We start from the raw sequence: 26,737 nt of genomic DNA, 5'->3' as shown, positions 1-26,737 counted from the left end.
AGCAGAGGGAGGGCAAAGGACTATCCTAGAACTTCCTCCCCAGAGCCCAGTCCTCGGGGTCCAGCCTACAGGGGTGTCATGGATGAAGGTGAGCTGTGAGGAGCCCCAGAAGTCATCTTGGCCAGGGAGCCACTGTGCTTTCCGAATGGCAGGGGGCGGGTGAGGCAGTGAGGCGAAAAGGGACAATGCCATCACAGAACAGAAGGCGGAAGTGAGGAGCCGTACCCCAGAGAGACCCAGAACTCAAAAGACATGCAAGACCATTTTGCTGCATTTCGGAGCTATGTGCAAAGGTGCCACAAACCGTGACAGGCGTGGGTTGGGGCCTCTGAGAACAGATGTTTACAAAGGAACAGCTGAGTCCCCCCCAGATCTTGGCCCGGCAGCCTCCACCATGTTGGTGCCCAGCTCTGCATCCCCATTCCATCTTCCCAGACAGGGCAGCTGGAACCCTCGACACAGACCAGACCAGCCGAGGAGCGCTCCAGAGCTGGGCCGGCCGGACTCCTGCTTGTCAAGGGGAATCGAGAGCAAAAGGCGGCACGCACGAAGACACACATGTACACACAGACCGGTCCTGTGAGCCTGCCCACGGGGGCCTCCTGCCCCAGTCTCCGTGGCCCAGGGGCTCCGCTTCCAGCCTGCAGCTCTCTTCTCCACGCTGTCCCCCGGGCCTCACGCATCAATTCCACGTCTCCCTGGCTGGTCCCGTTAAGTCCTGGCTCAGGGGTCGGGGGTCCCCAGCCCTGCCTGAGCCAAGGGGCACGCGTGGGGGGTGCAGGGAAGCTGCGAACTCTGTCATGCAGCGCTCCCAGGCCAGCCGGGGCCGGTCCCCTCTGATGTGAGCCTCTGGCCTCCTGAGCTGGCAGAGGGCAGAGCAGCGAAGAAGAAGTGGCTCGTGAGCCGAGGCAGCTGAGCGCGGTCCCTTTGTCCGACGGTCACAGCCTGGAGCAGGGAAAGAAGGAAGAGATGGGAAGAGGTCACATGGATATGACAATGCCATCTTTGGTGAAGTGGCACCCTCTCAGAGGGCCAGGTGGTTTGAGATGAGCTGCTCCTGTCCTCTACAAGAAAAGGAGTTACTTCTATTTACTGAGGTCCTACTATGTGCAGGGCTCTGTGCTAAGTGCCACACATTCCTGATTTCATAGATGCCTGAGAATAGCCTGCAAGATAGGCACCCGTTTTACAGATGAGACAACAGAGGTTCAGAGAGGTTAAGTGTATTGCCCAGGGTGCACAGCCAGGAAACGGCAGGGTCAGGATTTGAACCTAGAACTCGTCCCCCCGGAGCATGTAGCTTCTGGACTGGGGATGGTCACCAGCGTGTGGCTGGGTTGAGGCCACGTGGTGCTGAAACACCAGTCTGCATGCCATGTAGAGCTGCTCAGGACACTCGCTAAGGAAGAGGGGGTGAGACCAGGATCTGTACCACAGACTCCTGCTATGAGCAGAGGCTTGGCTGACGACTGTCATGCCAGGATCTGGGCATCAGGGGCAGAAACTGGTGCTTACTCCTCCAGCACGGTTCTGGAAAGAGACCCAGAAGGTACACAGGTAATCCCTGCCTGGAAAGCAGGGTCAAGATCATGGATTTAGGGTCTAGGACAACCTGAATTCCAATAACTGCTCTGTTCCTTATTAGCTGTGTGACCTTTGGGAAGGCACTTAACCCCTCTGTGCCTTGGTTTTCTCATAAGTAAAACAGAGACAGTAATAGCACCTACCTCCTAGGGGGACTCTGAGGATTCAGTGAGATAATGCAGATGGAATGCTTGACACAGCACCTGTCACACATGTTTAATAAGTGGTACCCAGATGATGGAGATCATGCTGGTCGTCATGGTGATGATCTAGACCAGTGCTGTGCAATGGACATACAACGCAACCCCAAAGAATTGGAAGCAGGGAATCGAACAGATACTTCCACACTAATGCTCACTGCAGCATTATTTACAACAGCCAAAAGGAGCAGACCAACCAGATGTCCATCAACAGATGAATGGACAAACAGAATCCGGGGCTATCCATACGATGGAATATTACTCGGCCATACAAAGAAATTGATGTTCTAATATGTGCTACATGTGGATGAACCTTGAAAGCATGACAGAAAAGGACAAATATTGTGTGCTTCCACTTACATGGGATATCTAGCATAGGCAAATTCATAGAGACAGAACATAATGAGAGGCTACTAGGGGCTGTGGCCTAGGTCCCCACAACGTTCACTGAGTGGAGGGCCCTGGGGAAGCAGGTGTGGGACCACGTGGCCTCTTGGGGGCCTTCTGGTCATGAGAAAGCTTCTGAGAAGTTCTGTCACCCTTTGAATAAACCCCAGCCCCTCCCCTGGCCTGTAAGACCATGCTGACCTGGCCTCTGGCCACCCTTGGGACCTCATCTCCCTCCTGCTCGCCAGGTCCACCCACTTCCTTCCTATTCTCCCACCTCTGCGTGCTCACTCCCACCTGGACTCTCATTTCTCACGCAGGGGCCTTCTCAAGGGGCCTTCTCTGACCCGTTCCGTCCATCACCATCACACAGCCTGTCTTATTGTCTCTTCAATGATTACGATCTGAAATGATGGTCCTTTTAAAACATGTTTATCTGCTATTGTCCCCTATCTAGAACGTAAGCCCTATGAGGTCAGGGACTTTATTTATTTTGTCACTGTATTCTCACTCCATGATGGGGACAGACTGCTGGCCCAGAGGGGAGATTTCCTGAAAGCTAGGCCTTGTGGAGGGGTACACAGAATAGCTGACACATGTGGCATGGTAGGTAGGGCACAGCCTTGCCACATGACGCTCAGTGTCACTGAGGCATCGATCTTCATCAGGAAGAGACAGGCAAAGAGGTAGCCATGGTAGCCACAGGGACCAAGGCCCCGGATGGCAGAGTCTGGGACCCAAACCCCAGAGCAGACCCCGCTGAACAGAAACCTGGTGGGGAAGGTGGTGACTGGGGGAGGGAGGTGGGCGCATGGAAAGGAGAAGGCTGGCAGAGGAGTCAGGGGAGAGGGGAGCAAAAAGGTGACAAGGGCAGAGGACAGGGCAGTGGAGAGGGATGCTAAGGAAGAACACCTACTCTGCAGACTTCCAGAAATGTCCGGGGTGAGATAGGCGGCGGTTTCGCTTTGGCAGTTTCTCCAGCATGTCCATGAGCTTGGTGAAGGTAGGTCTTTCTTCTTGTTCAAAGGCCCAGCAGAAGAGAAGAATGTCCTAAAAGAAACCAACATGTGGTGAATGAACATAAATGGTGACTTCTTGATTACTCCTTGGCACACCGCATTGGATCTGTCCATTTGTTACCCACTTACCCCACTTCCATATTCCTCCATCATCCATCCATCCACCCATCCATCCATCCACCCATCCATCCATGTGTCCATTTCAATTCATGCATTTATCTTTCATCTATGATCCACCCATCCATCCTTGTATTCACCCCAATTTCTGAGCCTGTATAGCAAACTAGATAGGCCCTAAACTAGAAGGTCTGGGATACACTGAGATCAATAATGATCCCCAGGAGTTTTTCGGCATTTTTCTAAAAAGGGAGGGAGGAAAGGAAACCCTGAGATCTCTGTCCACATCCCAACCCTATAAGGGCTCTTCAAAGTCAAAGAGAGGAAAGCTACTCTTAGAATCTCCTCACCTGAGAGAGGAAACCTAGAGGCAAGTAATCCTTAAAAACATACAGATAATTACCCCTTCCCTGACTCATCTGTCTTCTGATCAAAAGAGAGGACTCTTCCTGCTGTGTTTTAGAGAACGATTATTAATTTATACTCAGGCTTCTCCATTTCTGTATATCTTGTTCTGAGTAAGACCTTAAAATTTTTATGTAGATGCAAATAAAATCAGAATCATTAGTATGGGTAATCTTCTAATGAATATCTTTAAAAAATAACAGAAAAAGAGGAATTCCCTGGTTCTATTTGACTCAGCCATCTATCGCTAGGAAAATCCTGGCCGAGTGCTACTGCACCTCTGATGGCAGGAACCTGAATTGCAGGCATAGTTCCGAGGTTTTGCTTGCTAAGCCCCAAACCAGGATCTGACAAGGTTGTGGGTGTGCTTCCTTGTCACCTTCTGGGAAAGCATTTGTAACCTGAACGCACAGGAGAAAGAAGGCTCAGAACTGTGTCTGCCTCTCCCCTTGTCCCCAGACCTGGCACTCTGCCGGGACTTACCGAGATCTCTTTCCCCATGCCGATCTGGCTGAGGTTGGGTTTCATGCCTGTGCCCATTTGCCAGATTATTGCCTCTGCTGGTTGGGTCTTGAAAGGCCACTCCCTGGCATGGAGTTCGTACCAGATTGTGCTGTTGGCAGACATTAAGGGGGTGTTGGTGTGATACGTCACTCATATCCCTCACCAACACACACCCACCCGGCCAGCCTGCTGACTGACCACCCCGCTCCCCAGTTTTTCCCTCCTGGGGCTGGCGTTCTGCCACCGGGATGCACTTAAAGCTTCTGGATATCTTGGAAGTCACACTTTCCCCAGGACACCTTCTCAGGTGCCTGAATTGAAATGAATCAAAGCGTAGAACCTGAACAGTTTAATATAACGTGGCTAGGATCTCTGACCCTACATTTGTAATTCTAGGAAACCACCGTAAGGGAATAATTAGGGATACAGACAAAAATTCATTTACAAGGATGTTCTCTATTATCATCATCAGAAACAACACATTGAGCTTTTACTCCATGCTAGATGCCACTGTAGCCCCTTGCCTTGATTATGATTATGGGGGAGGCGTGTTACATGTGGCTTTTTATTCCGATGCTTTGACACCTGGGGCCTTGCTGAGTCTGGAGGGACTGCCCCTCCCCGGCTAGCCAATGCCTAGAGATAGGAGAGGACCCGCCCGGACTGTGCCTTTCATATGCAAACCAGCCAGCCCAGAGGCCCCTCCCCACCTCTCTATCAGGCTCTCACCCTTAGGGCCAATATTCCCTGTCCAGCTCAGGGCAGCCTCCAGCCCCGGAGCCCATTGACCTTAGTCATACTAGCCTACCCTAAGCCTGCTCACCCTGCCTCACCCATTCCTTCCTCAGGAAACCACAGCCAAGGCTCTTGCCCACATTTTCCTCCTTCTCCCTCTGCTTGCTGCCCAACCCTGGTGATTCCCTGTGTAGTCCTGCGTGGTATGACATGCCTCCTCCTTTTGGGCACTGTGAGTAACAAACCATCTTTTCAAGGGCATTGACTTCCCAATCTGTTGGCCTCATCACACCTGAATAATAACAAAGCCTACATTTGAAAACAGGAGGCACTGTTATTATCCCCATTTTACAGATGAGGAAACTGAGGCTCGGGAAGGTCATGGATCCCACCCAGGGTCACACAGCAAATAAGAGGTGCAGCGACAGCTGAATCCAGTTCGTCTGACTACAGAACGGCACCACGGGCCACTATGCTGTACTGGAAGCGCCCCCTCCATCCTGTTGAAGGGTCCTTCGTAATCGGGGCAGTGAACAGTTTGGGACGGCAACTCTGAAGCTGATGGTGGGGGCCCCATGAAGGAGGCACAGAGAGACGGCAGGCACCGCTCACGTGAGAGAGGGAGGGAGCCTCTCAGGAGCTTGGCCCTGGGCGGGGACCTTACAGGTGTTTCTCACGCACTCCTCGAACGCCTCGATGGGTCTTGAGGGAAGTAGAACTTTGCCTGGGGAAACGACTCTCCAGCCCCTTGAGGCCCCAAGATCTAAAGCTCCAATTCTGGTGGCGGGCTGTCCCAAGTCTGACCGGCTGCTCCACCACCAGTTACCATAAGGCAAGTCCCGGAGCCGCTCGGAGCCTCAGTTTCCTCACCTGTCAATTGGGAATTACAAAGGTACCGGCTCTGAAGGGTGCTTGTGACGATTCCAGGAGACGGCACCATTAAAAAGCTTAACATGGTGCTCAACACACTTTTAAAAGTCCCTTTTCTTTCTAAGTCATGCCTGAGCATGGTGTTCCCAGGCAACAAGATGCACCTAATTGGCAGGAAACCAGAGTACCAGGTCCCTCAGAATTCAACAGTGTCAGGAATAAAAGCCTCATTAAAACTTCCTTTCAAACCCAACTTTCAAGAGAAACTCGCTTTAAGAAAAAAAAAAAATTGCTAAAGATGAAAACTCCAGTGGGAAACCAATTACTTACTTTGGTACATTTTGTTAATTAAATTTTTTCTTTTGCTAAATTTATACTAAAAGATACCAACTTAACGACTGCAATTGGTTTCAGATAACAATATCTAACTACATCAAGTTTGGGCACAAACTAATTAGGGCAAGTGACAGTCTCTAAAGGGGTCCAAGTGACAGATGTCGAGAATTCTGATGTGCCAGCAAACACCCGCCCCCTGAGATTTACAGAGAGGACGCAGTGTGGGTACTTTTCCACAAGACGGTCTGTCTACATCACTCAGGCTGCTGTCTACTTGCCCACATCTGCAGCCTGCAACTTTCCTTACCGGCTTCCCCAGCGTCCTCTCTGGCAGCCCTTGCAACCGCCCCGCGGACGAGGTAAGGTGAGGATTAGCACGGCCATTTGAGGGATGGCGCACAGACACCTTCCCAGCTCACCTTCCCAGAGCGTGCTGTTCTGCATCTTGGGGCTACGTCCTGGAGTCTCTCCTCCCTCCCCACTTTCAAAGACGCCTCATTCTCTCCTTCCCCTCTCTTTGCTGACAATCCTAAACTCCCCTTTCCCAAACTCTAGATGTGTAGATTCAGCTGCCTTCTGGTTGGTTCCATTGGTCATCTCCAAAGTAGTGCCAATTCTGTGTCCAAATCTGTTCTCTTTGCCTCCCTGGCATGCCCCAACCCTGCCTCACCTCCAGGGTCGCTACCTTTATGAATAACACCACTCTCCCCCCTGGTTGTTCAAGGTAGATATCTGGGCACTGCTCACATTCAATCCATCATCAAGCCCCATTGCTGCAACCCCACGAATGGTTCTTATGTCTCTTCCAGCTTTCATACCCACTGGCACTGATTCAGTGGAGAAAGCCAGCATCTCCCCTGGATTGGTCCCCCAGCCTCAAGCTTGTCCTTCTTCCATTCTTGACACAGTAGAGAGATTGTTCTAAAACTAGCAATATAATTATGTTGCTCCTCTGTTTAATAACCATCAATGGCTCCCTAGTACTGTGAAGATGAAGTGAAAACTCCTTAACTCAGTCTTTAAGTCCTTGCAGGATGCCTGGTTCCTCTCTAGCCTCTCATCTCACCGCCCCCAGCCTTACTTTTTCCTGATTCTCCACCCCTCAGCTCCCCTTCTCCCTCCACACCCCACACGTTCCTCCATTTCTGGTAATTTGTTCTCTTCTGCCCTTGTGTCTTTTCATATGTTCCTTCTATCTGGACGCCTCACCTTACCCTCCTCTGACCTACTTATATTCAACCTTTAACTAAGGCTCAAGAGTCACCTCCTCCAGGAAGCCCTCTCTGATCCCCCAAGCTGGATTTAGTTCTTCTCTCATTCCCACAGTTTTATGTTTATCCTCAGCATAGCATTTATCATACTTTGCTAAAATGTGCTCTGTCTTCCACCAGACAAGACAGAGTAGGGACCGTTGGTGGCTTTAAAATATGTCCACAAATTCTCTCATATCCCTTCCTGCAAAAAGCAGACCTTAATTCCCTTCCTCTTGATTTAGCGACTTGCTTCTAACAAACTGAACATGGTACAAGTGACAACACATAATTTCTGGGACTCGGTCACAAAGGCAATGGGGCTTCCAGCTGGCATGTTGTGAGGTCACTCAAGCAGCCTTTGGAAAGGCTGTGTGGTGAGGAACTGAGGCCTCCCATCAACAACCCCGTGAGTGCGCCACCTCGGGAGTGGATCCCCAGCCCGTCAAGCCTTCAGATGAGACTGCAGCCCTGGCCGACATCTTGACCGCGACCTCATGAGAGATCCTGAGCCAGCCCAGAACCACTCAGCTAGGCCACTCCCAAAGTCCTGGCCCTGGAAACTTGAGATAATAAATGTTATTTTAAGCCATTAAGGTTTTTTGGATAATTTGTTAACAGTAGGCATCGAGGGAAAGGCTCTTGCATGAATGAATGAGGGAATGAGTCGGGTAACTTACCACAGTCACATAACCAGTTAGAACCAGGCAGGAAGCTTTGCTGGGGCACTGTTTCTACTTTACCCCATCAGATCCCCCCAGTCTCACCGAGAAATCCAGCCACCTTTGCCTCCACAGACAGGTGCCCTGGCCCTTCCAAAAGCACCAAAGAAATGATAACTGCCCCTCGGCCTGGGCTGGGGCTCTGGAAGGACAGGGTGGGCCACCTACCCCAGTGCAAAGACGTCCGAGTGCTTGGAGAACGGGAGCTTGTCCTCCTCCGTGTCGGGAGACAGCTGGCGGATGATCTCGGGTGCGAGGTGGCACAGCCAGCCATTCTGGATGCGCAGCTTGTCCTCCCGCCTGGAGAAGCAAAGGACAGAGTGAGTGCCGTGTCACAGCCTGGCGAGGATCGGTCCCCCAGCACTGACCCCAAGTCCCTGGACCATCTCTGCTGGCTCTCTCACATCCCCCCAGCAGGTGCTGCTGACCTCGTACTTAAGGCCAAGAGCCGGTGTGAGGTGCCGGGAAGGCTGGTCTGGACAGACACTCAACAATCAAACCATCATCGGGACCCTCGGCCTCTGAGGCCCCCACTTCGCCATCTTCACTCCACGAACACAGCTGATTCTTGTCATTTGTGGTTCCATAAAGTCTCTGCAGACTCTGAATTAGCAAATGCCGAATCATTTGCTCCTAGAGGACATATGTATACACACAGACGTGCACACATTCGCATAGCTTATAATCCTAAAAACAACTTATTCTAGCCTACTCTGTTTTCTTTATTTTACACAAAAGAAATGAGGCTCAGAAGTGTTAAGTGACTTGCCCAAGGCGACCCCACTACCAGGTGGCAGAGCCGTAAAACCCCATCCAGCTGGCTGCAGAGTCAAGCTTCCTGCGCTGCACTGCCCTCCCCCTTAGGTCTCCAGCTCCGGTCACCTCTGTATGAGAGCTAAAACAAGAAGGCAGAGCATCCTCTTGTCCCACCCTGGATGGGAACATGCCATGTCAAGTGGCTCAAATTTTCACCATCCTGTACATGCCCATGAGTGACTGCAAATGTGCCATGAGTATTGATTTGGGGGTTATAGATAAATTTTAGTGAGTAGGTGAATTAGCAAATATGGAATCCGCGTATTATGAGGATTGACTGTATTTGTGACGCATCTACTACGCTTAGGCTCTGTTCTCAGCACGGGGAACACAGCAGTGAACAGGACCTACACGGCTCCTGCCCTCCTGGGGCCTGCACCTTGCTTGGGGAAGGCGACAACAGATGAATTAAATAAATAGGAAAAATATAGCTAGTGATAAGTGGTATAAAAAATTTAAATACGGGAATGTGTCAAGGAGAAGAGGGGGCTTCCTTTAGGTAAAACGTGAGTTAAGATCTATGTGACATAAAGGATCCAGCCATGAGAACAAGGAGAAGAAGACAGTGACACGTGACTGTATTCTAGGCAGAAGGGACAATTAGGACAAAAGCTCAAGGCAAGCCCTGTTTACGGTGTTCTAGAAACCTAAAGAAGGCCAGTGTAATTGCCACACATCGTGCCATCCCATGTGCCTATTAAAATGTATACAGCCAACCCTTTGTTGATGGGCCTTAGGCGGTCCCCCCTTCACCACTATATATGATGCTGTGATGAACATCTGTGGGTAGGTGCTGTGAATATATCCCTTCACCGGCCTCTATGATTCTTTCTTAGGATACATTCCTGGAAGAGGAAGGATGCTGGCTCCCTTCTTCACACTGGAAGTCTTCAGCAAGTCCACGGCTTTTCATTTGGGACTGAAATCTGAGCAGACCTCCTATGAGGCTTCCATGGGTTCAAGACTCCCAGGAAAGGGCCAGTCAACACAGGGAAAGTGGGAAGGAGTGGGATAGGGAGACGGAGATCTCGAACCATCAAGAGCGAAATCGTGAAGGACCAGCGCCTCCAGCACGTGGAGACCCGCTGGGGACCTGGGGCTGGCTGGCTGGGGCTGTTCCTCCAGGGTGGGCTTCTGAGCTACATGAGGTGCGATGCTCTGTTCCTTTCACGCACTCACTCGTGTCCTATAATCATGATTCTTGCCCTATCTGAACACCTTCCAGAGCAGCGTGATCCAAGAGAACTTTCCACGATGATGGAAATGTCCTCTGTCTGTGCTGCCCAATACGGCAGCCCCTAGCCACTGTGGTTACTGAGGATGCAAAATCCGGCTAGTGCCACAGAAGAACCGAACTTCTAACTTTATTTAATTTTAAATCAAGTTACAATTGTATAGCCACATGTGGCTGGTGGCTACCATATTGGACCGTGCTGCTTGGACTGTTATTTACTACAAATGGATTTTTTCACTAATATATATATATATTTTAAACACGACTATAAATGGAAACGAGCACTGTTTTAGTACACATTCAAATGAAGATGAACAACGTTTGTTCACGTGCTCCCTGAAGTCGCCTTGCGGATGACACCTGCAGGGAGCAGAGAACCCTGACGAGACAGGCTCTAGGAGTTTGGCGTGCTGGCTTTTGCTCTGGATCATTCTTTGTGGTGGGGGCCATCCTATGCACTGTAGGGGGCTGAGCAGCATCCTTGGGCCACCACCCACCAGATACCAGTCGCACCTCTTCCCTTGTTGTGACAACCAAAAATGTCTCCGGGCATCACCAATGTCCCCGGGGGGCAGGAGAGCCCCGACCAAGAATCACTGTTCTAATTTATACATAAAATAAGGAAATGTCCCAATTTCAGTCTGTCAGCATTAGGAACATGGCTCTGTACAGCAGACCTGATAGAACACATCCTCTGCCAGAAAGTAGGACTCAAGTCCATTAACAAGCCCTTGAGTTGGCAGGGTCCAGAGAGTTCTTGCTTCTAGACTTGGGGCCACCTGCAGGGGTTTAAGGACCCACCTGTGGCTTACTAGCTATGTGACCTTGAGCAGAGCCGAGTCTCCATTTTCCCATCTGCAAAATGGCCACACAGCCGGCACAAAGATGAAAAGGAGACAATGCAGGTTGTGGGGCTGTGTCAGCTGCCAGGGCCACACGATTAGTGGACAGAATTATTACGTGTGGATATTTTTTTATCTTGTGGACTCAGAAATGGAGTTGAGACTAGAGCCCCAAGAAAGAATGTCATCCAAGAAAGTGGGGCCGTGGCCTGGGCCAGCCGATATTTCCCTGCATGCCCAGGCCAGGGGGGTGGGGCGGCATGGGGTGGGAAGCTCTCGCCAAAAGGACAAGCTTCTCAGTTCCCATCTCCTTCAACTTCCCCTGCTGCCTCTTCCTGACTCGCTGGGTCAGCGGGGGTTTGGAATCGCAGGGCCGGACCAGGAGGAGGAATGGTGGCCACTCGACAACCATCAGCCTGGGGCGGGCATGGGCACACGCCTGGGAGGGGGCAGGAGTCAGACCTGGCACAGACACCCTGGGGTGTCCCATTCCCATGGTGATGGGCCCACCAGTGACTAACCCACATCATCCTCATCATGGTTATTATTATGATTAATAACAGCCTGCGGGTGGCTGGCATGATAGAGCTGGCATCTCAAATGGCACCTTTTCTTGACGATGGCAGAAAAGCTGTTTGCTCGCAACGCCGCGGACGGGCTGGGGGAAGCCCTGGCATCTGTTAGGATGTTCAGGACCTGCTCACCTCACTGCGCAACCCCCACCCTGCCCCAGCCTGGCAGATCTCCCCCGATGGGCACCCAGTGCCATCAACACCCCAAGCTCTCACTGAGGGGAGGGCAGGAAGGCAAGTAACTCCTGCTGAGCGCCTACTGTACGCCAGGTTGTGCATCCCACTTAATCCTCACAAACCTGCGATCAGATGGATATCATCTCTATTCTACAGATGAGGACACAGAGTCTCAAATCACGTAAGTGACCTGTCCAGAGCCACAGAGGCCATAAGTGACAGAGCTAGATCTGTTTGACTGCAAGTCTTTAAAACCCCAGAGACTAGCCTCCTAACCACAATTCTACACTAACTCTTGGAGAAACAGTATCATTAAGGGGAAAATTCTAAACGAAGGCCCTTACATCAAAGCACAGGAAGCCACTAATGGCTTTGTGGTAGCCGAGAAAGGTGGATTTCTGCTGGAAGCTGTCTCTGAGGGCTCCCTGGCCTCTCACGACACTAGTGGGGTTTGTGTTGACAACCAGGCTGGAGCAGGGGCGGGGCAGGGGTGCTGTGCGGGCAACGGGGCTGGAAACCCCCGTGCCCTTGACTTGAACTCCCTTCCTGATTCACACTGGGCCTCTGGGAGTGAGTGAAGGAAAAGATGCTCATGTCATTCCATTTCCTTTTCCTCTTCTTCTCCCTGTGGCTTCAGAAAACCATGAATCAAAAGGAAGAAAGTGAGAGGCTTTGCGCCCCTTTCCTCCACTTGGGGAAGAATCCCCCACAAGGAGAAATGGAAAGTATGGACACGCCACCAGAAGGGAGAAATCTGATTTTTTTTTTTTAAAAGATACTTGAACCAAGTTAAAGAAAACACCTGCTGGACCTCTTTTTGTCTGGACACAAATAGTTGAGTTCATAGTGATGTCACCAACTGCTGCTCCCTGTGGCCTTAGCCTACAGCAGCGGAAGGACGGGAACAGGTGAGCGAGCGATTCCCCTCCGAGCGATTCCCCGAACATCAGTGCTGCTGGGAGGCAGCAGGAGGAAAGAACTGGCAGGGTCCAGCCCTCCTGCTTCTTGGGTGCAGACCTGAGGGACCCTCTCCATCTATCTATTCATTGATCTAGTTGTTTCTTTACTGCCTTCTTATTTTCTTATCTTTGGTACTGTAGATTTGGAGACTGAATTTTTTTGGATGGAGTAAAATCTGAAAAAGATGCGTCAGCTTCTGTTTGTCACTGCATCTCACAGAAACAGCTAGGTCAAGTTGTGCCAAATTTCGGATGGTCTGGCTTAGATTCAAGGTATCATAGAGCGTGAACAAAATTCACTTTCCGGGGGCCCTGGGGTGCACCTTAAAGAGATCCGTGGTTCTCCAAAGCAGCTGAAACTGAAGTCAAATGAGAGAAAGCATGGGGCTGCCTTTCTGGAGAGGCGCACCATTCATTATTAGGGGCGTGATCAGAGAAAACACGCAAGGTTTAAAGTTTGCATGAGTGTGTGTGTGCGCGCGCGTGTGCATGAACGACATACACATTCCAAATTAAAAATCGCAAAGGGTAGACTTTCTGAATATGGCTTGTTTATTTGGGATCAAGCTGTTTTTCACGAGGTCAACTCAAGGCGGCTTGCTCTAGGGTGAGTGGTGGCTGAGAGTTAATTACTTAATGATGGTTAATGATTCTCCTGAGTGAGACTGGGGAGGTATATGCAAATTAATACTAACTACAACAGCTCAGCAGCAGCTACCATTCCCAGCGTTTCCTGTGCTCCAGGCGCTGGGCTGGATGTGATTTTATTTTATCCTCACGAGGACACTACAACCCTTGGGCGTCATCGTACCCATCATTTTTCTCGCAGGCGAGGAAACTAAAGTTCAGAGGAGTTCCACGCCTTGACTAAAGTCATGGCTAATAAGTGGCAGAGCCAAGCAGGGCCCCCGGGTGGGTCTGACTTTAAATCACTTGCTCTGTTAATCACTCTTGCTGTACTAAAATTAATGAATTCATAAGAAAATTCTGAGCAAGGCCATCTTGGGCGATCCCAACTCCCAGGTGCGTACTTGGACTAAGTGAAGAGTCCTCCAGTGAAACTCAAGGGCAAGGGCTTTGCAGGATTTGGGGATGCTCTGTGTCCGCTCAAAGGTGCCATTTGCAAGACAAGCCCCTTTGGAATCAGAGAATGACCTGGGCATCAGCGCCGCATTGTCAGCAGAGCAGCCTAGCTGCTCAGCTAAGCGACCTTCGACCCAACTACCGAGTCCAGGTCACTAAAGCCATTTAGCGACTTTTCACCCCCTGAGGGTCATCTATCATGAACCCTCCAGGCCCTTCCACCACCTCTCACCTGCCAGCCTGCAGCACCCCGGAAATGCTGAAGAGCCCAAAGTCCGTGATCACCACTTTGCCGTTGTCGTAGAAGACATTCTTCGACTTGAGGTCCTTGTGGAGAATTCCCTTGGCGTGGAGGTAGCCCATGCCCTACAAGAAGCAAGGACACAGGGAGTCGCCAGAGAAAACCCAAGTGCTAGCTGCCATCCTGGCTTGGGTTTACGGTTCACACTCCGTCCCTTTCCATTGAGACCCCACTGAACAGCTGCAGAGCTGGGGACGTGCCCCAGGGCTTGCAGGCGGCATGGGAGAAGGCTTGGCAAGTGGCAACAGGGAGGGTCCCCAAGAAACAATTCTGCCACCACCTTCGGACTACTGCAAACCATCTCCATCCTGCTCTCCTGCTTCCTGAAGAAGAAACAAAGGAAGATGTCTCTAGAGGGAAAAGGGAAGCGACAGACCTGACAAGAGGTCCCCAGAGAAAGGAATTCCATCGACCATCTTTCCCTACTTCTTCCTCTTTGAAAAATAACTCCTCGCAGGAGACCGTTCCTTATATCAGCTTGACCCACCCCACCGCAGAGCGCGCTGCGTCCCTCAAGAGGTGGACCACGACCCCACAATGAGGAACATGGACAGGAGTCTCCTGGAGGTCTGGCTCCAGGGTGAATGTCTCTATATTTGTTTTGCTTTTATGAGCAGTCACATTTTTATTTCTTCTTGTAGCTCAGTCCTGACACTTCCAATGGGAAATAAAAGCCTGATCACAACTGACTAATGAGGTACCCGCGAGAAAACGCAGAATGTTCTTGTTTGTTTTAATCCCAGACAACACCCAACAATTTGACATTTCCCCAGAAGCTGCGGAGAGAGGTGGCTTGTACGCATGGGGATTCAAGGATTCAAGGGGTGCGGGATTCTAACAGTGAGAACTTCCCCCCGCTCCCTGTAAACATCCAATTATGATGATGAGGCACCAGATGGAAACCAAACATTGGTAGATCAGCCCCGATGGTTGTATTTCTGCAAAATTCTTACATACACACAGCCTGGTATTTTTCAGATAGAGTCTGATTTTTTTCAAGCCCAGACTGTTGGTCTGAAGCCAGACCATGGGTCTCAGGAGGGGCTGGGTCGTTCCGAGGTTCAGGGAGGAGGCCCCAGACCCCACCGTACCTTCACGATTTCTTGGGCAATTTGCCTTGTTTTGTTGACATCCAAGACGATCTTGGCGTCCCTCACCACAGAATAGAGTGTCCGTCCCTTGCAGAGGCTAAAAAGCAAAAGGACAAGATAAATTCTTGGCAGTTGTTAAGAAGAAGGTGACCACAACGACAGTTGTTAGAAGTGACATAGAACAGAGGGGACACGTGGCCACGCCACTATTATGCCTATGAGATAATAAGCCTGCGGCTGGACCTCAGAATTGGTTCTGGGATGCGGGGCTGGGAGCAAGTGTTCTGAGGGTCTTCCGGACCTTCCTCAACACCCTCCAGCATCCAAGGATGCCCACAGACTCCAACCTGGTCCAGAAGTAGGTTCGCCACACTCCCTCTGCTCCAGGTCGCACAGATGGAAAGCTGTGCATAAACCGACAACTTCAGGGGTCCTCAGATACCACTCAGACAGCACTCTGCTGGCCACTCGTCCCAGCTGCTCCCACTCGCCAGGAGCTGCTGGTGTGTGGGGACAGTGATGAAATACCAGCAAAGCAGTGGCTGACGGGTACTAAGTACCATCAGCAAATGATGCATTCAAGCCTTTAGACGGGGGCGTGTAAACACCAATAATACTCCCCCAACCAGACACCTGTCTAGATAGAGGGATTTCCAACTCTTTTCAGCCTCACTGAGCTCATTTCGAGGACCAGTGGTTTACGATGAATGACAAGAGGAAAACGGACATTATGCAGTGACAGTAACACCTCCTCATCTAGAAGCCTGCATGCTCATCCATCCTCCTCCTCTGAAGTAAGCCCAGTTTCTGGCACACACAGAGCACGCCCTCAGTAAAGTCACCGAAGGAACAAGTGAATGAATGAATGAATGAAGGAATTCTAGAGTCACCGTTCCTAGCCCCTAGCACTGTGTCTGGCTCATAGTATCCAACGTTGGTTGCAAGAAGAAGGGATGATATTAGGAAAGTTCATTTTCCATGGATGTCAAAATAATGGATTGAATTTTTCGTTTAATCTGACTTTATTGCTAAAATACTCCAGGCCTTTTATTCGTTCCTTTAGTATTTATTGAGCCCTTGTTGGATGCTAGAGTTAGCCAAGATCCTGTAGTTGAAACCAGAACTCTGGTAGCAGAGGGATCTCAGTTTAAACCCCAGCTCTGTACCTTCCTTCCTTCTTATGTGTCTTTTGGTGGGTTCCTTAACATCTCTGGGCCTCAGTTTCCTCATCTACCAGATGCAACTAATGATATCCACCTTGTAGAGTTAGTATGAGTAATGAATGAGAGAAAGTGTTCGGCACCATGCCTGGCACCTGGTGGGAAGCGTGCACAGTGGTCAGGAGAACAGAGGCCTAGAGTCAGACTCTGGGTTAGAATCCTGGTTTGTCAGTTAGTGACTGTGTGACCCTGGGCAGGTGAATTAACCTCTCTGAGGCTCAGGTTCTTTGTCTGTAAAATGAGGCCAAGAGTTCCTGTGTTCTAGGGTTATTAGGAGAATCACATGAAAGCTGGTGTGTGCAGGTGTAGACATCTCTCTGTGCTAACACATAGCGAGTCCTCATGAAATGCTGGCTATGCTGAGAGAGAGTCAATGATCAGTCAAATGGTAGACATACACACAAACTTGTGCAAATATATATAAATCATAAATTTATACACAGATCACTTCTATTATCCATCCATCCACCACCCCAAATGCTATGTATAACTGCCCATGATCTTTGACTAAGATCCTTTTCTTCACCTGCTGAAGGTGAGCGGCCCAGAGTAGCTGACTCACAGGGAGTCTGATTCACCTGCCCAAGGTCGCCCTGGAAGTTGGCGGGTGGCAGCCACGATGACTCAAGGCTGTCCCCGCCTTGCTGTCCCAGGCAGGGTGTTTGCTGTGGCTGCTGGAGGAGCGGTGGAGGTGGGGTGGTCTGCACAGCCAATTAAACCATATTGACATTTAAATATTCGGGATGGCAGAGACCGTGGGCGGATTCCCTCCTCTGGATCCTTCGTTCTTGAACAGCCACCTACACTCATTACAGGCCAGAGCCCAGAAAATACCATGCCCACTGCGGGTGGCAGAGCAAACGATCGCTACAGGCTCCAAGACTCCCAGAGACTTCTGCTTAAGGTAACTGCACATGGGTCGCAGGTTTCCAATGTCCATCCCTGTCGTCTTCTTTCCCTGCTCACATCCTCCTTTCCAGCAGCAGCTGCTGAAGTCTTTGCTTCTCTCACTACCCTATGGCGTCTGCAGCCATGGACAAACTAACACTGACAGGGCTATAAATTGGTAGGACCACAGCTTGGCACATCTACTAAACACACAAATACACAAATAACCCACAACCAGCAATTCTTCCCCTAAGTACGTACCCAGCAGGCATGCATACCCATGGTCACCCACAGACATGTACTAGAATGTACTAGAATGTTCTAGAATGTTAATAGCAACACATTCATAATAGCCCCAAACTAGAACCAACCCAAATGTCCATCAACAGAAAAATGGATAAATGTGATATATCCATATAAACTATATTCATACTGTCCTCTAGAATAATAAACTATTGCTAACTGCAGAGGACATGATGTTCATAAACATAATGTTGAGCAAAAGACGCCAGACACACAAGACTCACACTGAATGATTCCATTTCGATAAAGTGCGAAAGCAGACAAAACTGATCCATGTGCAGAAGTGAGCATAATGGTGACCCTTGAGGAGTGGGGAGACTGGAAGAGCCATGAAGGGAGCTGGGGGCAGGTGATGACCTGTGTTTTGATTTGGGTGCTGGTTACATAGGTGTATATTTAGTAGAAATTCATCCGGCTGTGTTCTGGAGCTGGACACTTTGGCAGGTATGCTATCCTTCCAAAAAAAAGTTGACTTTAAAAAAACCAGCAAGGAAAGGATGAACAATTAATACAGTGTTGAAATTTAAAAGAAAATCTAAACCAACTCTGACAGCCCAGGTATCCTTCTCTGAACTCTTCACGCAGTCCCGACAGGCAGTGTCGACAGAGGAGTTAGGGGCTCTGGGCCTGGCTGCGCCCACCAGGTGTTGATGGGGGGCTGAGCTGGACGGCAGGTGCGGGGCAAGAATGAGCTCTAAGCAGGGGTGGGCATTAGGCAGGTGACCAGGGTGGCTGAGGCTCGGAGAGTCCAGGCTAGTCAGTCCAAGTGTCCATGGCAACCGCTCTGAGTGGGAATTTCTGTGGCTAACAATGGTGCCCTAAAAACCACTTGCAAGGGGGAAGGGAGGGGAGGAGAGCATGAGCGTTTACTGAGCACATGCATGGTCCCTAAGTCACCTCCAGGAATCTTCCAGCAACCCCGCAGGGCCCACATCATCACCCCCATCCTATGGTGAAGATATGGAGACTCAGAGGGGCAAAGGACCTGCTCACAGACACACGACCGTGATGTCAGCCTGTTTCTGATCCTTCTCTCATCCTTGCCCCCACAGTTAGGGTGCCCAGTTATTGGACATGATTTTCGGGCCATGGAAGAGACACGCAGCCAAGGGAGCCCAAATCCCTGCTCTACCATTTACTATTTGTTGGGTGACCTCAGGAAGTGACTTTGACCTCAGTTTCCTCATCTGTAAAATGGTCACAATACCAGCTAACGTACTGAGGACTTTCTATGTTCCAGGCGCCAGCCGACGCAAAAGAGCCCCATGAACTGGGTATTCTCGCTGTATTTCATCAACTCCAAGACACACATTTCTGCACATTTTAACATCTCTGAGATCAGAACACATCTTGCATTCGTTGACAGACCATGGTTTCATAGGCACTGCATTTCTGTTTCTGTAGTTCATAAAATAAAGGGAGCATATTCCAACTAATGGCGTCTTAGATTTAATGACGTCTGGGATCAGCCCCATTTTACAGATGAGGGAACTGAGGCTCAGAGGGGTCAAGTGGAGCTGGGGTTTGAACCCAGGCAGCCTGACTCCAGGGCATATGCTCCTAATCCCCATCTTTTGCTTCTTAACAACCTCCTCTGAGACTCCGCACGTCACAGGCCCTCAGTAAATGGCAGCTGTAATGTCACTCCTAACATCTCCCATGGCAGTGAAGATGAACGAGGTCGGCTGGCCTGGGAAGCAGGCGGTCTGGAGGTGAAGAGAAGGGGTTTGAGTGGCTCAAGGATATATTTAGTATTTCTCTAGCTTCTGGGGCAGGAGGCACGTGCGCACGCGTGCGTACACACACATACACACACACACGCACACATCCCTCTTGGTATCTCTTTCCACAACAAAGAGCTGCTTTTTCCAAGAAGAGGAGCAAGGACTGGGAATGTCCATCTTATCTGCAGGCCACCATCTCTCTCGGCCCGGGCCCCGGGCAGCTCACATAAGGCTGGCCTTTGACCCCCACATCCCAGGGGACACAGCGAGCCTTTTGGCCCAGATGGCACTGCAGGTGTAAGAAGTTTGTTGTAATCCAGCCCAAAGGAGCTTGTCAGAAACAATGAGATAAAACCATCTAGAAGGTTTGTCTCTGAGGGCATCTGTCCAAACTGGTTCATTCTGTCAAAACAGTGCTGGGACCGAAGTCTGGGCACCTGTGGCAGCCACTTCCTTTCCCTCCTCCAGATCCCTCACTGCCAAGCCGCGTGGCCCAGGCCGGTGGGAATGGTGTATTGTGGGGAGGGGTGGCTGGGGGGATCGCCTCTGAAGACTGACAGACCGGCTCCCAGCCCAGCTCTGCCACCTCGGAGCCCACATGGCCTTGGGGACTCACTGGGCCTCCTGGGGGCACAGTGTCTGCATCTGTAGCCACGGGTGGGTTGGCTAAATAATGGTCCCCATTAGATGCCCACATCCTAATACTCAGAAACGGTGCATATTTACCTTACATGGCCAAAGAGACTTTGCCGATGTGATTAAATTATGGCTCCTGAGATGGGGGGATGACCCTGGGTTATCTGGGTGGGCCCAGTGCAATCACAGGGTCCTTAAAAGTGGAGGGGGAGGCAAAAGAGAGAGGCAGAGGGAGACCTGAGTGCGGAAGAGGACGTCGGAGTGATGGGGTGTGTGAAGCACTCAGCCAATCACAGCCGGCTTCGAAGGTGGAGCAAGGGGCCATGAGCCAAGGGATGCAGGCAGCTTCCAGAAGCCAGAAAAGGCAAGGAACAGACTCTCCCCTAGCGCCTCCAGAATGAACGCAGCCCTGCTGACACCTTGCTTCTAGCCCTGTGAGAGCCATCTGGACTTCTGAGCTCCAGAACTGCATGATAAATTTTTGTTTTTTCAGCCACTAAGTTTGTGGTAGTTTATACGGCAGCTCTAGGAAACTAGTACAGTGGGTAAGCCAGCACTGTCTCATGGGTACAGGGGGTTGAAATGAGATCACACAAGTACAGTGCCTGGCCTAGCATCTGGCCACTACATGTACTCCTTGAACAGCGGCTCATATCACGGCTAATAATATTATTCCTAATAATAATACTCTCCTGCCTGGATGACCACAAATGCCCCTCCTGGCCTCTCTGGCTTCCCTAATTCTTTCTCCATCCGGCACTCCGAGTGGCTGCTTTAAACGCAAAGCTGGCCAGGTTACTCCCCTGCTACCATGGCTCCCCACTGCTCTCTGGATAGAGCCCCAGCTCCTCCAGGGCAGATGGCCTGCACAGGCTGGCCCCTGCACACTGTTCCACCCTCTTCTGGTTGGACTCTCCTATTTGCTCACAGAGCTCCAGCTGCACCAGCCACCTCAGGGCCTTTGCATGTGCTGCTTCCTCAGCCTATAACACTCTCCCCATTCATCCTCAAAAACTTCCCCTGGCCGCCCAGCTAGGTCCTTTCTCCCCTGCAGGTCCCCGCAGCCCCGTGGACTATATCTTTGCAGCACTTGTCTTGTTTGTAATTGTACGTTTATCAGCTGGAGTCTCTGATGATGGACTGTCTCTCTCTCCAGACTGTATGCTCCATGAGGGCGGGGTCTAGGGCTTTCTGGACGCTGCTGCACTTCCAACACACAAAAAGTGTGAACAAAAGAATGGATGCAATGCCACGGGCTGCCTCACACGGCCAGCCCTCCTCTTCCAGTTATTGTTATTGCAGCAAAAAACACAGAAACACTTCTCGAGAGTCTGTGTCTTCATCTTTCTTGGCTTGTTTGCTCGTGGGCTTTTTTTGGCTCTAAGGGGCTCTAGCTGAGGATAACAGATGGTCCATTTTGGGTAGAGGGGGTGGTGGCCTTGCAGGCATGCTCAGTCTTAAGTCTGAATGTCCCTAGACAGGGCATGTCCGTCCTCCTCTGCCACAGTCCTTGCTGCACTGTAACGCACCTGGCTGACTTCCTGCGTTTGCATCACCTGCCCAGACCGCACAGGTGTTTAAGCACCAGGCCAGCGCCGGCAAACTTGAGCGAGCGGCAGACTCGCCTGGCGGGCTCGTTAAATCAGGGATGGCTGGTCCCACCCCGAGAGATGCTGACTCTGGGGTTCCAGGTTGGGTCCCGAAAATTTGCGTTTCTAACAAGTTCCCAGGTAACGCTGGTGGTCTGGGGATCTCCCTTTGAGAACCACTGCTCAAGGCCAATCTCATTGTCCTGAGGCCCAGCAATCATCGGTTCAGTTTGCAAGCCCTTTGGTGCGTGCCACTGAAGGCCTGGTGGAGCTCTGGGCATAGGGGATGGGGTAGGAGACGGAGGCAGTCCTGAGTCTCGCAGGGCTGATGGCTAGAGGAGAAGGCAACAAGTAAGCAGGCGAATAGACAAGAAGTTCATCGAGGCGCAGGTGCCATGAAGAGAATAAACAGATTGGCTGGATAGAGAGTGCTGAGTGGTGGCTTCTCTGGCTAAGATGGTCAGGGAAAGCCCCTCTGGGGATGTGACCTTCATGCCAAGAGCTGAATGAAGAAAGAAGCCAGCCATGTGATAATCTGGGGGAAGAGAGTTTCAGGGTGCGAGACCAGCCAGTGCAAAGGCCCTGAGGTAGGACCAAGTGTGGCATACTTGAGTAACACTGCCAAGGCCATATGGCAGGGTCTAGAGAGCATCTCCCAGTGCCTGCCCCCCTCAGGTGTTGATCCTCCAAATAAAAGAAACATCTGGGTGGACGTGGTCCTCAGCTCTGCCTGATTTGAGCCCCCAAGGCAACTGGTTTCAAAGGCAGCTGTTATTTTAAACAAACCTGGTCTGGTTCTGTCAGAAGGGATTTACAACCCCTTGCTGCTAAGCATTCCCCACCTCTCAGAACTCAAAACTTACTTAATTGCCCTCCGCTCTGGCCCCCTCCCTCGAGCAAATCAATCACATTCCAAGCGACAAGTTGCACACTCCACCAAATTCCAGCCGCGGGCAATCTCCAACTTCTAAGTCATCTCTGAGTCTAACAACGAAGACATTAAGCCGAGGGACTCTGGGGCTTGATAATAAAAAATGCCAGGTTAGCTTCCTTATGAAAATGGGAAATGCCAGAGAGCAAGTAAGAAATGCCAGCTGTTTGCCACCTGCTTAACCCGACGTGCATCCAGGAAATGAAGAATTACAGAGTTCCATTAAGGAAGGGGCTGGCTGGGGAAGGCTCGTGTCCCAGCAGACAAGAAAGATGACGGTGGCCCGCCAGCCATCGGAATATGCAAAGAGGAGTCGAGCTTCTTCTTGCTAAAACGCTCACCCCACTGCCCTCCTCCATTCTTTTAAATTGCAGCAAAGCTCGGAGGAGGGGCCAGCGAAAAGGAAGCTTAGACTTGGTCTCACTATGAGATTCTTCTCCCCAGAGCTGGATCCGATTTTGCTGAAGTCCAGAGGCCACGGTTTGGCTGCTCTGGGCCCTTCAAGGACTAAGACGGGGGTTCTGCCCATCAGGGGGTGCTCCTGCCCCTGACGGTGCCCCATGCTCCTGGGCATCTGGAGACTTTCTGCCCTCCCTCGTCTGGGCTTTAGAAGGAAGGGTTGCAAGAGCACAGGCAGCCAGCTGGGGAGGCGTGGGCCTCCAGCTTGCTGCAGGGAGAACTTCCAGGAAAGGGCAGCCCGGCGGGTCCTCGGCCTCTCATCGCACTGTGTGGTCCAGCCCCCATTCAAGACCTGCCCTTCTTGACCTTGTCCAAAGACATCCCGGGGCATGTTCCTTCCTAACTCTGCAGCATATTCTCTCAGCACCTCCTGAGGGTCAGACTGCGTGGCTCATTCAGTACCCCTCACATTGTAGTCATTCCAGAACTCCCTTAAGAGTTTTTGCCAGATCAGCTAACTCATTATTTATCATTTGCTAACAGTTTTCTTTAGATGCACCGCCTTTGAAAAACAAGCGTATTTTAAAAAGAAACTTTTATCACTACCTTCTATCATTACCAGGTGGAAAGCAGAATCTCTAGCCCCAGACAAATGTAAAAAGACAATGAAAACAAACACTTTAAAAATTAAATCCTAGCTTGGCATTGTGGCCTGCCAAATGGTCTGAGCTTGCGCCCTAGTTAAATACTAGCACCAAATGGAGACTTTCTCCTTAAAGTCACCAGGAGGATGGAAAGAGAATTGAAGAGGAAAATCATTATCTCACTTTGGGATTCGATGCTATTTGGGGCCGTTGGTACCTGTCCTACCTTCTGCGAAATCCTGACTCATTTAATCCCCACACCTGCCAGTTTTGTATTAAGGGTACTATAGCCAGGTATGTGTAGGGACAAGACAAAAGGGCCATTTCCTTGATGTGATGGAGCTGACAGTCTCGTGGGGGAGACAGACAATAGCAGACAGAAGAACTGTAGGTTACAATGAAGACAACGGGGAAACAAACGTGGGGTCAGGTCGAGCACAGGAGGATGGGGGGGTGCCTCCATTAAAATGGAGCCCCAGTCGGCGTCTCAGGAAGGGCCCCCAGGGACCTCCTTCCCAGCACATCGTGTTGTCTCAGGGTAAGGACTCCAGGCTGATTTCCCAGGAACTTCTAACCAAACGCTCCTTGTCTAATCTCTCCAAGAAGGGCAGGCATCGTCCTGTTTAGGATGACGACCATCTCCCAAAGATGTACTGGGGGACCAGGACAGAGGCCAAAAGTTTCCAGGCATCATCTCATTTAAAGCTTCTACTAACTCTCTAAAGTGGGTCTGGGTATAGATGGGGAAACTGAGGCAATAAGCCAGGCTGGATATGAGCACACACTTCAGAGTCAGAACCACCTGAGATAAACCTCTGCCCCTTCCTAGCTGTGTGATCTTGGGCAAGTTACCCGAAATCTTTGGATCTCACAGTGCTTTGTGAACCGTGAGGGGGTGCAGTGGGGCAGGGGATGTTGGTTATAGGTGTGAGGACGTGTGTGATCCCTATGTCCAGAGGACACTGGAGATGAAACGAGGTAAGACAAAGGTCCCTGTTTACGGAGCCCTCGCCACAAGGCACTGACCTGAGCACTTCTTGCGCCAGCCTTCCTAAGACGGGAGGCGCTGTTTTACAAAGGAGGAAATTCACGCGCAGGAAGGGTAAGTAACCACACGGGGTCGCACAGTCAGTAGGTGACAGGGTCAGGATTTGAGTCCAGGTCTCGAATCGTCACATCTTTCCAGGATTTCATAAGATGGGAAAAGATGATTTAACAAAGCAGGAACTGGCCGAGCCCAACTCAGACGGCCTGACCTCTGGAAACCCTTGTTTGTCCACCGAACTCAGCTGAGACCCGCCACCTTCCAAGTCTGGGCCTTTCCTTTCACCCTCCAAATTCAGGGCCAGTCCATATTTGGCCTCATTGTCCATTTGCGAATTCCCAGCTGCCACCCAGGGACAAGGAGAGCAGGCTGAAGATGGCTAGACTGTCTGAGAGGGACTGCAGGGCTTCTGGAGGCATCCCTACGGCCCAGTGGGCAGCGCAGCTGGCTGGGCCAGGGGAGGCTGGGCTCGGGAAATGCTCCTGGGATAAGTGAATGGATGAATGGAGGAGTGAATGACTTCCTTCCTCCCATTGTCCACTGTAGCTGGGAGAGCTGTGTTGGTGCCAAGACAGGTCTTTCCCTCCTGGCTTAGCACATGAAGTAGACCATGAGCCAAAGCCGATCAGGTTAGTCTTGAAGCTTCCAGCGTCTTCCTCGCACCAGGCACCATGCGGCATCAGAAGACAACACAGACCACCGGCCCTGTCCCCTAGAGCTGGATATCACGACACATCAGTTCTTTCTGCTCCTTGAAGAGAACCACATTCTTTTTCAGCTGAACAGTAAACTGAATTACCATTTCAAAAATGTATACGCATACCACCTAATTTATATGCATTAAAAATCCACAGAGAGGATCAACTCCAGGGTGTTAACAGGCCTATTTCCAGGGAGTGGAATTAGGAGCTTTACCAGTTTTTTTTTTTTTCTTGCTGCTTATCTCTCTTTTCTAATTTTTCTCCAATAAACATGGGTTATTTTTGTGAAATGAGAAAAAAAGAAGAAAGAAAGGAGAAAAGCACCTCTGAGTCAGACTGAAATGAAACCAGACACACATGTTTATTCTATAGACAGTTTGGAAGATATTGCACTGGCGACAAACCGAAACAAGAAAGTAAAGTCAGGACGGAATTCGTCCTCCACGGAGCCCGGCCTTGCTTGAAGGCTCTTGGCTGTGACTCTGAGGGTGGGAAGCATTTTTTGCTCCTTCTGTCTTCTGTGCAGGGGTTAGCATGTTCTGACCACATAGCAAGTGACTGGTCCTTACTTTGAAGCCCCAAGAATACTCTCTCCCTAGAAAAATTCAATCCCTAATGAGAGAGAGTTTACTGCTTGTTTTTTTAAAAAATGACTGTGTAGCTGGTAAGAGAAGAAAGGGCAGACAGATGAGTGGTGCGCGTAAGCCCACAAAATGGCTACGTCCTTTATCCCACAGGGCTCAGGGCCCAAGAGGGTGAAGAGGGGAAGCTGAGGATGCTGGGAAGAGTGCCTGAGAAGGGGAGACAGACGGCGTGGGGGGCTGAGCTGCCTCGAGACCTATTAGTCAGGGCTGATCCTTGGTGAAGGGAGATGGAGAGAGGGGGAGGGGAAGGGAAGGGGGAGAGGAGAGTCCTGCCTCCCCAGGGCATGCTGGGAATATACCTGAGTGTGGCCTACCTGGTCATGGTGTAAGAGCTGTATAGAAATATAGAATTCAGGTTGTTGACTAGTGTTAGTGATCACTAGGTCCACCCCCTTCATGGAAGAGATGGGGGAACCAAAATGCAGAGGAAGATGGAATTTCCCAAGGTCATTGTGCTCTGAGTAGCACAGCCTGGCTCAAACCCAGGCCTCTCGGAGGCTAAATCCTAAATCTGTGTTTGCAGCCACAGAGCCACGTGCCCCCTAATAATAAATATGATTCATCGAACCTTTCCATGAGCGCTCTGCTAAGGGTTTTACCTGAATGATCTCATTTAGTTGTACTGCTAACCTCATCCCTGTTAGGGAGGTGTAATTCCTATTTCACAGATGGGGAAACTGAGACTCAGGGGCGAGGTCATTTGCTAAGGTCATGCAGCTAGGATATATGAAGCAGAACTGGCATGCGACCCTCAGTCTATTTGACACCTGCATCTTGTTCTCAACCACCAAGCTCCATGGCCTCTCAGG

At 50.7% G+C, this 26,737-nt stretch overlaps 1 protein-coding gene across 5 annotated transcripts in view; it reads right to left on the bottom strand.

The window, feature by feature from the left end:
• Positions 1–253: 253 nt before the first annotated feature.
• KSR2 (kinase suppressor of ras 2) overlaps positions 254–26,737 on the bottom strand; it is a 387,205-nt gene continuing 360,721 nt past the window's right edge. For 4 of the 5 annotated variants that reach the window (XM_070627136.1, XM_070627133.1, XM_070627138.1 and 1 more), the window contains exons 15-20: positions 15,205–15,301; positions 14,045–14,178; positions 8,298–8,429; positions 4,196–4,325; positions 3,088–3,221; positions 254–945 (exon numbers count right to left, since the gene is read on the bottom strand). In XM_070627136.1, the coding sequence (XP_070483237.1) occupies positions 939–945; positions 3,088–3,221; positions 4,196–4,325; positions 8,298–8,429; positions 14,045–14,178; positions 15,205–15,301 (634 nt within the window). In that variant the 3' untranslated portion in view covers positions 254–938. Of the gene's footprint in view, positions 946–3,083; positions 3,222–4,195; positions 4,326–8,297; positions 8,430–14,044; positions 14,179–15,204; positions 15,302–26,737 lie in introns of those variants that run through there. The other variant, XM_070627135.1, reaches the window with a different exon arrangement.

This window comes from Equus przewalskii, chromosome 7 (genome assembly GCF_037783145.1).
Source record: "Equus przewalskii isolate Varuska chromosome 7, EquPr2, whole genome shotgun sequence".
Taxonomy (NCBI): Eukaryota; Metazoa; Chordata; class Mammalia; order Perissodactyla; family Equidae; genus Equus; species Equus przewalskii.
The sequence above is the reverse complement of the archived record's forward strand: the minus strand, read 5'-3'. Positions and strand labels throughout refer to the sequence as shown.